This window comes from Capricornis sumatraensis, chromosome 1, assembly GCF_032405125.1.
Source record: "Capricornis sumatraensis isolate serow.1 chromosome 1, serow.2, whole genome shotgun sequence".
Classification (NCBI taxonomy): domain Eukaryota; kingdom Metazoa; phylum Chordata; class Mammalia; order Artiodactyla; family Bovidae; genus Capricornis; species Capricornis sumatraensis.
Window position 1 is genome coordinate 148,631,347 of NC_091069.1, and position 15,968 is coordinate 148,647,314.

Below are 15,968 nucleotides of genomic sequence, written 5' to 3' on the forward strand. Positions count from 1 at the left end.
GTAATTTGTAGAATGAAATATATGCATTTAAATAGAAATTGCCTTTCTTAAATTTTCACTTAAACACATTTTCACTCAGTCAGAGAGAAGCCAGAATTAATTACCATCACTTTATTTGTCATATAAAGTATAACTTTTGCACTCTTTAGAATTATTTACTCAGTATTATTATTAAAGTTGTAATGAAGTTTTTATTTAACTGTACATGTTTTATTTATTGCCACATTATACTACTCAAATAAATCTGCTTAAACGTGTGGTCTTTAGAAGCTCTATGACAAAATCAATGACCACTCTTTTGCTAACAGACTTGTAACTTAACAAGCTATTTTTTGTCAGTGTGACTGATGTGAGCATTGTTAAAACCAATTTGTTTGAAAATCCATTGGTATTTTATCTATAGTTACTATTACAGTATATTCAAAAGTATCTTTAAAAAAGCACTGAATTTTCATGGACAATATAGAAATAAAGACTGAGGCGTTTTAAGATGTACTGCTTGGAAAATAAGGTTTAACATGCATAAATGTTCATTATTGAGTGTTTAATTTGCTTTAATTTGATGTTGTTCTTCCTATGCCATATATATGTATTTAAAGAAATTGTATTAATATATTTATACAATGCAAAAATCTCATTTTCTTCTTACAGAAATGGTGTTTTGACATAATTTTAAGTGTTTTAGGTCTCCAAGGGAAAAAAAATCTAAATGTGAAATGGGAGCATTTGTTTTTTGGAAAGGCACAATACCTGAGCATTCCTAACATGAATATGAATGACAGTAGATTTTAAAGATAACTATATGTGCTTTATTTATGATATATTATTAATCATTTTGTTAATCATACTTTTCCTTTAGAGTGTATTATTGGAAACTTGAATAGCTTTGCACATTTTTCACAAACTATACTTAGGTTTAATTTTATATGCAGTATAAGCTTTGACAGCTTAATTTTGATTTTTGATGGAATAATTGTTAATTAACAGTCCATGTTTCCTAAAATGTTAGTTATACCTTCTATAATAACCTTGATTTTTTAAAAATCAGAGACAGCATGCATTCTGAATATGAAAATGGACCAAATTCCATTAAAACTGAGGAAAAGACAAAAAGGCAATACAAAGAGGAGTTTGTGATATAACTATTAATTATCCCATTTTAAAAGCAAACAAAAAATTAATACAAAACAGTGAATGAAAAGTATTGTCATGTTACTCTTACTGGTAATTTTGAAACTAAAATACCTTTTGAGGATGAGACTCTAATATAAATATGTTCACTGATAATTGTAAAAATATATAATGCTATATACAGTTAGAAATCTTCCCAAAATATCAAAAATTTAAATTTATGTTTGTTTATTAATAGAACAAATGATCACAATTATTAGCATTTCCATATTAATAGTTCTTTTGATTTCTAAAGAACTATTTCATATATAATTAAAGAATTTACCCTGCAAAATTGAATATCAGACTGTCAAAATACTTTATAGTTATTAATGATTCACTCCTATTAATAATGATGAGATTTTTCTTATGCTTTATTAAACGTAAAACAACGTATATAAGATGCAGGTAGAAATAACTGAGTTGAAAGGGTAGCCTTTTAGAATCAATTTATACCTTTATACAGATACATATAAATGTATAAGATTATGTGTAAAATGTAAATAAGTACTTTTTACACATAGTCTTAAATGTTTAAAAATATGATACTTATGTATTAGTTGTACATTATATCTTATGACCTCTAAATGCTTATATTCTTTCAAGGAGATTGCCTTCTCTTTTCAGTTATTTTAAGTATTAAAGAACTGCTTTGTATATTTCCATTCAATCTCTCTAATATTGATTTTAATTTCCCAATTCTCAGAGAAGTTGAAGTCAAAAAACATAACATATTGGCTGCTACTGCTAAGTCACTTCAGTCGTGTCCGACTCTGTGCGACCCCATAGAGAGCAGCCCACCAGGCTCCCCCATCCCTGGGATTCTCCAGGCAAGAACACAGGAGTGGGTTGCCATTTCCTTCTCCAATGCATGAAAGTGAAAAGTGAAAGTGAAGTTGCTCAGTCGTGTCCAACTCTTAGTGACCCCATGGACTGCAGCCCACCAGGCTCCTGCGTCCATGGGATTTTCCAGGCAAGAGTACTGGAGTGGGTTGCCATTGCCTTCTCCAAGATAGTGGCTAGAAGTCATTATTTTTAAATTCTACTCTTCTTTTTTATAAATTTGGTCATATATTCCATAAAATCTGCTGAAGAAAGCAAACACTTTTATTTTCTCATGAATGGAAATACAAAAAGAAAATCTTCCATTAGACTTTATATATTCAAAATAGTGAGCATATATTTTTATAGTTATTTTCCACTGTTTACTTTTATTCAATTTTTAAAATTTCACTAAATGGAATACTTCAAAAAAAAAAAGGTAAAACCCTTCCAATTTTGCATCAATTGCTTATTTTCTTCAGAGCCTCCAAAAATTCCTTTGAGAAAGCAAAACATTTCATTCCTCACCTTACAATCTTGATCAATCTACCATTAAATGAAATAGATATCTGTAGTGTAATATAAGGAAAAGGCAATGGCAGCCCATTCCAGTACTCGCCTGGAAAATCCCATGAGCGGAGGAGCCTGGTAGGCTGCAGTCCATGAGGTTGCTAAGAGCCGGACACAACTGAGCAACTTCACATTCACTTTTCACTTTTCACTTTCATGCATTGGAGAAGGAAATGGCAACCCACTCCAGTGTTCTTGCCTGGAGAATCCCAGGGAGGGAGCCTGGTGGGCTGCCGTCTGTGGGGTTGCACAGAGTCGGACATGACTGAAGCGACTTAGCAGCAGCAGCAGTGTAATATAAAGAATAGCAAAAAATAATGATTTGTCCAATTAAAGCTATTTATACCATGGGGAACAGATATAACAAACAAATAAAATTAAAGTAAATCATGTCTGTTTGCTAGTCCAAAACTCTATAATTCTTAATTTTAAAAATAGTATATATACTGATGTAATTTAAATATATATTTATCCATAAGTCCATTCATTCATTAACATTTATTAAACACTATCTTGTACCAGTGTCCTTCTAAACATAGAGGACACAAAGTGACCAAGACAAGCAAAAGCCCCTGTCTCATGGGGTTGACCTAGTGGTAAAGATATACAGTGAAGAAGTACTGATAAGTGCTGTGCTGAAAATTAAATTAATATTGTTACATAGCATGACTGTGGCTTCTTCTATTAAGAGGTAAGGGAAATCTTCTCTGAATGTGGATGTGATATTTAAACCAATATCTGAAAATCATGAAGAAACAAGTCGTGAAAAAATTTGGGGAAATTCCAAGTAGAAGGAACAATTTAATATGAGTTTGGAATGTTTGAGGGTAGAGAGAACGGTGTGCTTGGTACAGTTTATGAGCCAAAGAGATGCAAAAACAAGATGGAGGTCAAAGAACATTTATGAGGCTACTGAAATAGTTTAAGCAAAAAAAAGAAAAGAAAAATGGTAACTTTTGTAGAGTTGAAGTAGTGAATATGGGGTCACACAGAGTCGGACATGATTGAAGCAACTTAGCAGCAGCAGCAGCAGTGAATATGGAGAGAGGCAGATGGATATTGGTATTTTAAAGACAGAGCATGCTAATAGACTGGACCGAGAGATGAAGAGAGAAAAATCAAAGATAAACTCTACATTTGGAAAATAAGAAACATAGTCAGTGGTGGTGCAAGAGAAGCAGGTTTGGAGGGAAAAAATCAGGAGTTTAGTTTTAGCCATGTAATGCCTGAGATGTCTGTTAAGTATTCAAATGGAGATATCAAGCAGACAGTTGTACATAAGAGTTCTAAGGAGCAATCAGGGCTCGACATCAAGATCTAATAGTCATCAGTCATGGGCTTCCCTGTGGCTTAGACAGTAAAGCATCTGCCTACAGTGCGGAAGACCCAGGTTCAATCCCTGGGTTGGGAAGATCCCCTGGAGAAGGAAATGGCACCCACTCCAGTACTCTTGCCTGGAAAATTCCATGGACTGAGGAGCCTGGTAGGCTACAGTCCATGGGGTCGCAAAGAGTCAGACACGACTGAGCAACTTCACTTTCACTTTCAGTATATACACAGTATTTAAGGTTTTTAAATCACCTAAGAAAAGCCTGTAAAATAGACAGGTAGGCCTTGATTGAGATCCTGGTAGTATCAATGTAAAAGTTAAGTGGAGAATTAAAAACCAGCAGAGGAAATGGCAACCCACTCCAGTATCCTTGCCTGGAAAATCTCATGGACAGAGGGCTGCAGTCCATGGGGTCGCAAAGAGTCGGCACGACTGAGCGACTAACACTTACTAACACTTCTTAGAGGACCCTGAGGAGTGTAAGGTAAGGTAGAGAACAAAAACTCCAACTGGCCATATGGATTAAATGCTTTAAGAAGTCAAGTTTACAATAAAGAAATGGCCATGGGGCTTAGGAACATGGAAGTTACTAATGATTTTGACAAGGACAGTCTCTTTGAAGTAGTGAAATTAAAGCCTGATTGAAGTGGATTAGAAGATACTTTAGGAAAGAAGGTGGAGTCAATATCTATAAACAACTCTTTCAAGGAATTTTACCATAAGAAAGCAACAGAAATAGGCAGTAGCTGAGTAACTGGAAGTAGATGTAGGGTCAAGAGTAGTGTGTGTGTGTGTTTGTTTAGAGAAGGAATGCATATTTATACACTAATAAGTGATCTGGTGGAAAGGGGAAAACTGATTATGCAAGAGAGAATTTAATTAGAACTGGCTTTGAGAGGTAGATTAGGATTCGTGGCATAAGTAGGAAGGTTAGTTTTTGACACGAGGAGCCACAGAGAACTAAAATGGGAGGGAAGACTGTGTGATCTGCAGAGAGATTGGTAGATTTGTGATAGAAAGGTAAGTATGTTGCTATGTGAGTGTTTGCATTTTACCAAGAGGAAATAAAATTCAGTATGGGGAGTGGGAAAGGAGTAAAGGCTGAAGGAGCGATGTGTTAGTAGTTCTAAAGGGGAAATGCACACACCCATCTATATACCTATATACAGGCATATATAAACATAGGCGATGGGTATTTGTACATAATACACCAAAGGAAAAAGACCTATTGAATAAAATATTTTAAAGCCATTTTTACTAAATATTTTTGAGACATATTACTTGGAAGACTTGAAACTGAATTCTGAGTTTTCCAAAGAAGCTGATAACAGAATCCTTTTTCCATAATGTAGAAATTGAGGACTTGTCAATGTCATAGACACTTTTCATGATTTATTTTTATTACAGTAAAAGACAGAAACATCATGTAGCTATTCTAATTTAAAGTCTACAAAATTAGTTTAATCCTAAACAATGTGTATTGTACATTCACACAGTTAATTTTCTCAAAACACTATTTTGAGATGGTTTGACATACCATCTGAATTTCTTTTTTAAAAAAGGTAGTTAGGCTCTAATCTTTTGGTGAAACAATACTTTTATTTTGTTGTTTTCACATAAAAACATCTACCATTTAGGAGAAACACATGGGCTATATGGTTATCTTTTCATTGTGCCCTCTCTCTGATCCTATAGCAGGGGTGTGATTTTTTTTCATTATGCTTGCAGCTGTATTTCTGGATAGACCTTATGTGATTCAGTGTGTTGGAACTTATACGTGTGTAATAATTCTTTGGATTTTATGTAAAATTAGATTGTGAATAATGGAATAAGATTATCTATTTTTTTCTCTTTTAGCATAGCCAAAAATATATATGCGTACTTACAAATATGTATTTGATTAAACAGGTAATATTTAAATGGCCATGTCCAATATTAAATGGTAGATTTGACAGTTGCAGTAAATTCAAAATTTTAAGTTATAAAAATGTTTGTAACAAAAATCCTAAAAAGTTTATTAAATACTAAATAGTACATTTATATTAAATGCCTAGATAACATCTGTCTAGGTTGAGACATTTAATCCCTCCTAGAGTAGTATTTGACTATGAAAAACTGCAGCTGAAAACATTTTTCCTTCCTGTAAGCATGAATGATTTTTAAAATGTATTTCTTTGTAACTTGTCATAAAGTTATCTATCATTAATTGTGGATTTGGGACTGTACCCATCTACTCTTGCAAAAAGGAGAAAAGATCTGTTTGTGGGAATAAGGAAGTGCAGCACCACTGCATCATTTTTTCTCCTTGGTATTATATCACGATTTAGAGCTTCAGTATATGCCTTCCACTCAGGTTCTCTTTACTGGTTGCATCACAACATGGTAGAAAGATAAACACAGTGAGAGGGAGTTAACTATAGAACTTCGATCCTACCTATTATCCACTTCACTATGACAGTGAAGAAATCCAAACTTACTTGAAGGTGGTATTGTTTTCATCTTATAAAAATCTACTGTAATATGATGTTTCATGTAAATTTTCATGTGCTGGCATGCTTACAAGTTATAGTGTTTTAGAATGCTCAGCTCTCAATGAGGGATTGTTTGTGGTGAGCTGCATTACATATGTCATCTGTCCATTTGCTGAAAGAATATGGTGTTTAGCAAACCTATCTGCTGAGCAACATAATAAGATTTTTGTACAAAGTACAAGTTGCTAATTACTGTATTTTATTTTTCTATGATTTCCTAAGAGGCATTATCAGGGCCTTACAGATGGAGTAAGCCTGTTTATTAAAATATCTATTAGCAAATAAAAGTTACAGTTCTGGTGGTTGACTTTGTGGCTTTTGTATTATTGTATTCATCATTATTTAATATAACTTATCTTTTAGTCTATTAAATCTAGATGCTCTTTAGATATATTAGTAATTTTGAAGACAAAATCACAGCTGTAATCTTTCAAAATAATATTAAGATCAAGACATAAATTCACATGTGTGTGTGTTAGTTGCTCAGTTGTGTCTACCCTTTGCAACCCCATGGACTGTATAGCCTACCAGGCTCCTCTGTCTTAGGATTTCCCAAGCAAGAATACTGGAGTGGGTTGCCATTTCCCTTCTCCAGGTTATCTTCCCAACCCAGGGATTGAACCTGGGTCTAATGCATTGCAGGTGGATTCTTTACCATCTGAGCCACCAGGGAAGAAAATCACATCACATCAGTTCAGTTCAGTTGCTCAGTCGTGTCCAACTCTTTGCGACCCCATGAATCACAGAACACCAGGCCTCCCTGTCCATCACCAACTCCCGGAGTTCACTCAGATTCATGTCCATCGAGTCAGTGATGCCATCCAGCCATCTCATCCTCTGTCGTCCCATTCTCCTCCCGCTCCCAATCCCTCCCAGCATCAGAGTCTTTTCCAATGAGTCAACTCTTCACATGAGGTGGCCAAAGTACTGATGGGACCGGATGCTATGATCTTCGTTTTCTGAATGTTGAGCTTTAAGCCAACTTTTTCACTCTCCTCTTTCACTTTCATCAAGAGGCTTTTTAGTTCCTCTTCACTTTCTGCCATAAGGGTGGTATCATCTGCATATCTGAGGTTATTGATATTTCTCCCAGCAATCTTGATTCCAGCTTTTGTTTCTTCCAGTCCAGCGTTTCTCATGATGTACTCTGCATATAAGTTAAATAAGCAGGGTGACATAAATCACTATAAATAATTAGTACATATTTTTGTAGTGATTTTATATCAGCAAAATATTTTGTGAGATTCAAATAAATTAAATGCTCATTGCATAGGTAATACTGTACACAAATTGCAGATGACCAAAAGATACAAATAATGTACAACTGTTCAGCTTTAGACCACCAACATTTCATTCCAAGAACTTCCAGTATATTACAAATCATGGATTTTCTGTAGTTTTTTTAAAATTCTTCGTAAGAAAAGACATTAAAAGTATCATGAATTAGTCAGAATAGAGCTGTATTCATCATATCTCACTCTTCTCTCATTTAGAATTCTATATAGTTCCAAAAGCCAGTATGAAATTTATCTGGTAATAGAGTACTTGAAATATTCTTTCCTTAAACAGGTATCTTAAGTAGCCCTCATAAAATTAAATATGACTATTAAAGCGTCTCATTCTCATAATGAGGAGAGCCAAACTAACTTTTTAAATCAAGTGAAACCAATTTGTATGCTGAACTGTGAGTGTATTGTTGAGATCTGTTTGGGTTGGCAAAGCCCCAAAACGGCAGATTCTACCATATGGAATATTTACTTTTTTTAAGGTTGTTAGTTTCAAAACTGGCATTTTCCAGATTATTGACTAGACTGTGGGTTTTATACCACTGTTTCAACTCTAATAATAAGCCAACACAGCAACTACAAATATCTAAGATAACTATTTACCTAGCTAAATTTCTGTGAGAATTATGTACCCTAAAAATTCACTTAGCTAATTTTTCAGATGAATTATATCATCTGCTTAAATTGACTGAAAAGTTGGATATCCTATCTCTCCATTTTGTTTCCAGTTTTCACGAAATGTTTTGTACTAATCAAAAACAGAACTCAATCCAGAGCCAGAAAATATCAATTCCAAACAAGAAAATTAAGTCTGTCCACTATAGTTTCCTGAAACATAAGATTTCTGCTTAGCTCTAAGGAAAAAAAAAAAGGTAAGCACTTCACTTCCAACTTTTTTCAAAGTGAGTTGCAAAATCCAGACACACAGAAAAATAATCAACACCTTGCTGTAAAATTTATTTAGTCAGAAGTTAAAGGACCACATTTTAAAATCTTATCCATATAATAAAAATTTCAGGACAAAGGTGGACAGGAAATTATTTATTGAACACCTACTATGTGTCAAACATACATACTTCTGTTACCTGTTTATTCCTCAAAACCACCAAATGAGCTATATAATGTTTTTGAAGGTGAGGAAGCTGAACAATAGAGCAGGGTTATTTGGCCTAAGGCCACACAGTAAGGAAGAATTTATTTCCATATTCCATTTTTTCCAAAGACTTGGTTAATAAGTTCTTTTGGATATGCAGCTATAGGTTTTCGGGGTTTTGTGCTTTACTAGTTTTTGTCTTTCAACAGAGTCGCTAGCCCAGAACCACATTTTTTTTCCATTGTAAAAAATAATAGAGTCACATTTGAAAATTTGGAAAAAAAGAAAAAGCACCTCATGATCATGCAAATACAACCTTTCTCCCATTATTACTTTTATTAATATATAATTCCTTCTAGTCTCTTTTTCACTCTCTTAATCCACTTAATTGGAGAAGGAAATGGCAACCCACTCCAGTATTCCTGCCTGGAGAATCCCATGGACAGAGAAGCCTGGCAGGTTTTGGTCCATAGGGTCTCAGAGTGGGACACGACTGAAGTGACTTAGCACATACACACGCACGCAATCCACTTAATAGGCCAAAATATTGAAAAGCGAAAGAACGGGTCGGGTAGTAAACATAACACGAGGTAGTTGGAGGGGGTAAATAATCTCATATTCATGGCTAACAAAGGAGATGAATCCGTTTGCTAAAGTGAAAGTGAAAGACTCTCAGTCGTGTCCGACTCTTTGCGACCCAAATGGATCTATGGAATTCTTCAGGCCAGAATACTGGAGTGGGTAGCCTTTCCCTTCTCCAGGGATCTTCCCAACCCAGGGATCAAACCCAGGTCTATCACATTGCAGGTAGATTCTTTACCCAGGTAGATTCTTTACCAGTTGAGCCACAAGGGAAGTCCATTACTATAAAACCCCAGAGCATCTTAAGAGGGTAGCTAACTTGAAGCATTCAAACTACTGATTCCCTTCCGGACCAGCTGCCGATTTGCTTCTGGGGACTGTAATCTAATCATAAGAGATTATGCCTCGTGGAAATCTCTAGAGATCAGACAGCTCAGTAGCCCGGTTACAGGCAGACTTCCTTTGCCGAAAAATGCCTGTGAGTTTATCTCCTCTCCCTGCTTACACGAACAGTTTTGCTTCCCCAGGACTCTTGGACCTGAGGCCTCGCAGAGCCTGGAAGAGGGTGGATGCGATAGGCAACGAGGCAATTCCCCCGCACTCCTCGCCCTAGAGCGCACAGTCGGTCCTGTAGTTGTAGCCACCACACTGCGCCTGTGCTCGACGGAAAATCACACTCCTCTGTGCCCCCGACGCGGCAGGGAGCGCTGATCCCTGAGACTGACATTCCCGAAAGGGTGGGGAGAGCGCACGGAGAGAAAAGCCCTTGGCCCACGCGGACGCCAAGCACCTCCCAGCAGGCTATGCGCGCGCCTACAACTCCCATCATGCTCCACAGCGGGGCTGCGCGGTTCCTGGCTAGGAGGCGGCAGTTCAACCCGTCACCCTTGCTCACACTTCTTTAATACTCCTCACTGTTCCTCAGGCATTTTGGGAAGCTCGTCAATCGCTTTAACAGGAGCAAGGCGGTAGACGCGCTAAGACCTCTGAGGAGGCGTGGCCCCGGACCGGAAGAACCTCCGGTTGCCGGGGGAACGCCACGCACCGAGGCGCCTGCCCAGCCGCTGATAATTGGGCTGAGGAAGAGACTACTACCCCTTTACCCAACTTGTGGAGGCGGCTTTGCTCTGGTCCAGGCATCCTTTCTGTGGAGGCCTAGAGAGAAAGGTACCCAGAACGCCCGCACCACATTCCCATCTCCGAGGCGGAGACGAGCGAGTGCGTTCATTCCTGTTCTTCAGCAGCTCCCGGGCCCACAGGACTAACCGCAAAGAGCAGGTATCTCCTCAACCCCAATGTTTGTATCCAGAGCCGCCCGGAGCCCCCGCCGCCACCAGTTTTAGAATTGCTCCTCCTCATGTTTTTCACTCCGTGTAGTTGTTTCTAATGTGTGAGGACTAAAAAAAAAGTGGGCTGGTGGCTCAGAAAACTCATTGAACCGCTTTGGGTGAATTTTTGTTTTATTGGATGGTTTTAACACTGTCCAACTGGGGCCTTTTCGTTTGCTGTGTAGAAAGTGTAATTGAAATTTCACCATCAAAAACTGAAAGCTGAATAAAAATGTTTATTGGGGGTAGGAAGAGTGTTCTGTAATTCTCCCTGAAAACATTTTTATAGAGTTACAAAGTACCTCTTATGGTGTTTCCTCTGCTCGACTCCTTTCTCCCTGTAGCCTTACCTTCCAAGCTCTTAACTGTGGATAACTTCCAAATTCTTCAGGATTTTCTGAAAACAAGTTTAAAAGGCTCTTTAGAAAGCATTTTCTGTGGCTTGCCTGGCGGTTCAGTAGTTGAGCCTCCGCGCTTCCACTGCAGGGGGCACAGCTTCCATCCCTGGTTGGGGAGCTAATATCGTCACATGCCCCGCGCGCGACCAAAAAAAAAAAGAAGCGGTTTCTCAGATAACAGCTAAGGGAATTTGATTGTCTGGTGTGCAGAGAGAGGAAACAGTAAGATAAGAAACTGGAAAGGTGGATTGGCGCCAAGTTGTGTACAAGTTTAAAAGTTATGCATGAAATTTTAGACTTTATTCTAAAAGTCTCAAATTCTCAATAGTGACTCTACGTCAGAAACAGTGTTTCTTTAAAATACAGATGCCCTGATTCCATCTTCAGAAATACTAATCCAATTAGCTGACTCCAGTGTGCAACCAGGATTGAGAATCGTGGCTATAGGATTTTAATTGCATCTCCTCCTGTGCACCCAGGACATGGGTAATGAATATTGAGTGACTTAAACTGTTATCTTTTATTTCCTTGTTTCATACATGCAAAAAGTAAATTTATAAAAATGTATAATTACTAAAAAATAGAAGCATATATAAGGCGATGTGATACTTGTTTACAAAGCAACTTCAATAAATGTAATTATATCTTTTAGAACAGCTGACTTCTGTTTTCAATTGTGTGTCCCAAAGCGTTTCAGTGGCAAGCATCAGGTGTTTGATAATCCAGGAAAAGGGAACGGAAAATCCAAGGTTCTGTGAAAAAACAAATATTCAGATATCAGGCTTTTAACAATCAATGCCCTGCTCAGAGGGGGATGATACAAGAAGTGGTCATATTTTTTAAATTGTCAAAATCCTATCAGAAATGAAAAACAAGACACAAGACTGTATCAATATGCTTAGTATAATTAATAGCAAAGTGAGTAATGGCAAATTTAAATTAAAATGATCTGTATGAATTGTTTCATGATATCAAAAGGCTAACTTAAAGTAGATTCTACAAATGCCTGTCCTTAAGCTGAGATTTAAAGGAATGGATTGAGTGAGATTTGAATCTCTACCACAAGGAGCAAAGTCGATTCAAGCAGCACAAGCAGAGTATCTCAAATGAAACCCATCCCTTGGGTAAGACAACCATGGCCCTGTGTTTGGTTAGGGCACTGCAACTTCCCTTCTGCACATCATTTTCCAATTTCAGTTTTGAAATTTCTGTTCATAATGATCCGTGAAGGGGCCTAACCGAAACTGATGATGCAGCCTCCTTTCAGATGTAGTTGTCTTGGAAACTTCTTATTTCAAGTTGCTGCATCCTCACATCCTTCAAGGTATGGTCTTGCCTTTTTGATATGGAATAAACAATACTGAAGGAGCTGTAAGATGGCAAGTTTCCAGATAGAGATGAGACTAGTATTTAGAGAACTTTGAAAATGGTGGTTTGGAGAGTAATAGGAAATGTTTAGAATACAGGTATATAGTGGTTACTGCTGTAGCAGTCCCTGTCATAGTTGAGGGCTGCCAAAAGGGGTATGTATCTCTCTTCTCCCACCACAGTTTAATGTTTTGAGGGACTGGGATGGTGGTTTCCCCAAAGGAAGTACCTTTGGGAATTTTCATTTGGAGATTTGAAGTCTAAATCTAACAGTACCTTGGAAGGGTATGAATAGCCATAAAGTTATCACATAGCCAGCCATATGTCATCAGTAATTTTACTTGACATCAAAATACTTACATATTTGCATTGCTGATGGAGTTTTTTTGAAAGTTTGCATTTGAAGGATTTTTTTCAAAGAAAGAATTAATAAATGAATAGGGACTTCAGGAACAGATTAACAAGGAAATCTTTATAGTATTTGAGAAAAGGAGATTAAAATGTAAGATGGGTATTTACGCTCATATTCTTCACTAGTACACTAGTTAAAATTCTTTTAAAAAATACTTAACAGATAATTTCATATGTTATAATTTCAAAGAAACAAAGATGTATTAAGATTCAGTTTGTGTGCATGTGTTTTATTTTTTAATTTTTATTTTTACTTTATTTTACTTTACAGTACTCAGTTTGTGTGTATGTGTTTTATACATAACCTTCCCAAATGGATTTGTGTTGACTTACAAAACTACCAAGATACGTGAGGACAAAGGAAAAGTTAAGATGAAGATAAATCAGGATTTTTTGTTTCTGTCTGAATTGAATATAGTCAGCAAACAAAAATGGTGAATTTAATATTTATTACCTCATATTATTGCAAAATGCAACAATGGGATTAGCTTTAGAAAAAGATTTAACCAGTGAACTCAAATGAGGCAGCCTAAAATTTCAGTTTTTTTGTTATTCTGGTCTGCCTTCTACTTTCTATTTGAGCAGCAGGCTCCATATGAACATCACTACCCATATATTTCCAGATTTCCAGAAAAGGCTGCAGATATTCTCAAGTATCACAAATGGTAGACTCCATAGGATACTAAATAAATCACATTTTGTTCTTAAGTATTATAAGTTACAATAAGAAATGTACAGTTATTTCAAGGGCATTATTCTGTGTTGCTGGGGGTTATTAGCTGCCAATCTGCATTTCAGTTAAGACTCCTTTCTGGTAATCAGCTTAAACTCTGTTTACTAAATGCAAAGCTACATTGACATGGTTTTCACAATATCACTGACTTTAAATTCTAAAAATTTGGGGTACATATGCTTATATTCTCCATATTTAAGATGCCTGTGTTAATTTTTTTTCCCCCTGACTTGCAGTTGATTTGTGAATCCTTGCCTCACATTATGGGATTGCTAGACAGACTTTCAGGCTTGCTTGGCCTCAAAAAGAAGGAAGTTCATGTTTTGTGCCTTGGGCTGGATAATAGTGGCAAAACAACAATCATTAATAAACTTAAACCTACAAATGTAAGTATATTTATTAGATACATTATGTATTTTCTTCTAAAGCTAATGGAGGATTATTTTGTCTGTCATTGTAACATCATTGTCACATTATGAAATCTTATTAAATTTGTGATACCTTTAGTAAAGTAATAAGTATCAGCCAGCCATAACATGAAGTGTATTTTATGCTGATATGTAGGTAAATCTTGACTATTTAAACTGGAATATTCTCCAAATGCCTTTTCTTCTCAAAAGCTCTTCAAAAATTTGTGGAGTTTACGTTCAGGTAGCATTGCCTTCGTTTTGACTTTCTCTTTACAAGAGGAGCAAAACAGAGGGAAAGGTGGATCATTTTTACAGATTCTGTGGATAATTAGCCAGTTTCCCAAGAGTGTTACGTGCATATCGGTAGCAGCAAGCAAGATGACTTTAAGTCATGTAAGTCATAAGTACATGAATGCATTATTTAAATAAGTGAAATATATATATAAGCTAGCACATTCACCACATAATGTATGAGTTATGTTGTGCTGTGTGCCCAGTTGTGCTGTGTGCCCAGTCTTGTTTAACTCTTTGCAACCCCATGGAGTATAGCCTGACAGAATCCTCTGTCCATGGAATTTTCCAAGCAAGAATACTGGAGTTGGTTGCCATTTCCTACTCCAGGGGATCTTCCCCACCCAGGGATCAAACGTCTTGTACCTCCTGCATTGGAAGGCTGATTCTTTACTACTGTGCCATCTGGGAAGTATAAGCTACAATTAGGTTCTGCTGTATATAAAGAAAACCCACATAATAGTGGACTGAAGATGGAGGGTTCTTTTTCTGTCATCTCAGTGAGTCCAGAAGAAATATTCCAGGGCTGGTGTGGCAGCTGCATGGTCCAGGCACCTTCCATCTTTCCTCTCTGCTATCCTTAGTGCCTGATTTTCTTCAGGGTCTTCGGAATCTCCACATGGCCATCTTAGTTAACTATCCTCAGTTCAGTTCAGTTGCTCAGTTGTGTCTGACTCTCTGCGACCCCATGTACTGCAGGATGCCAGGCCTCCCTGTCCATCACCAACTCCTGGAGCCTACCCAAACTTATGTCCATTGAGTTGGTGATGCCATCCAACCATCTCATCCTCTGTCGTCCCCTTTTCCTCCTGCCTTCAATCTTTCCCAGCATCAGGGTCTTTTCCAGTGAGTCAGTTCTTTGCATCAGGTGGCCAAGTATTGGAGTTTCAGCTTTAGCATCAGTCCTTCCAAGGAACACTCAGGACTGATTTCCTTTAGGATGGACTGGTTGGATCTCCTTGCAGTCCAAGGGACTCTCTAGAATCTTTTCCAACACCACAGTTCAAAAGCATCAATTCTTCAGCACTCAGCTTTCTTCACAGTCCAGCTCTCACATCCATACGTGACTACTGGAAAAACCATAGCCTTGACTAGACGGACCTTTGTTGGCAAAATAATGTCTCTGCTTTTTAATATGCTGTCTATATCCTAAGTTGCAGGGATGGGAAAAGAACAAGCAAAAGAATAAGTCTTCCTGCCAAATAAGTCCTCTTTAAAGAGCTTACTCAGAAGCCTCAACTAACTACTCTTTCACCTCACTGGCTACCCTATCTGTAAATGAGGCTGGATTTTTTTTTTTTTTTAAAGCAGGACATATTGCTGCTTCCATAAGTAATAGGGGTCCTGTAAGTACGAAAGAGGGACTTCCCTGGTGGCTCACTGGTAAAGAACCCACCTGCCAGTGCAGGAGAAGTGAATTTGATCCCTGGGTTGTAAAGGTTCTATGGAGAAGGAAATGGCAACCCACTCCAGTATTTTTGCCTGGGAAATCCCCTGGACAGAGGAGCCTGGCAGACTACAGTTCATAGGGTTGCAAAGAGTTTGACTTGACTTAGTGACTAAACAACAACAAAGTATGAAAGAATAGGAGAGTAGATAGAGGTAAACAGTTAACATTGACAGTTGTAAATACTTTTATCTAGAT

At 37.2% G+C, this 15,968-nt stretch overlaps 1 protein-coding gene across 2 annotated transcripts in view; it reads left to right on the top strand.

Annotated features, from left to right (window-relative positions):
* Positions 1-13,253: 13,253 nt before the first annotated feature.
* Positions 13,254-15,968, top strand: part of ARL6 (ARF like GTPase 6) — a 30,419-nt gene continuing 27,704 nt past the window's right edge. For both annotated transcript variants that reach the window (XM_068977463.1, XM_068977470.1), the window contains exons 1-2: positions 13,254-13,323; positions 13,859-14,008. In XM_068977463.1, the coding sequence (XP_068833564.1) occupies positions 13,321-13,323; positions 13,859-14,008 (153 nt within the window). In that variant the 5' untranslated portion in view covers positions 13,254-13,320. The remainder of the gene's footprint in view (positions 13,324-13,858; positions 14,009-15,968) is intronic.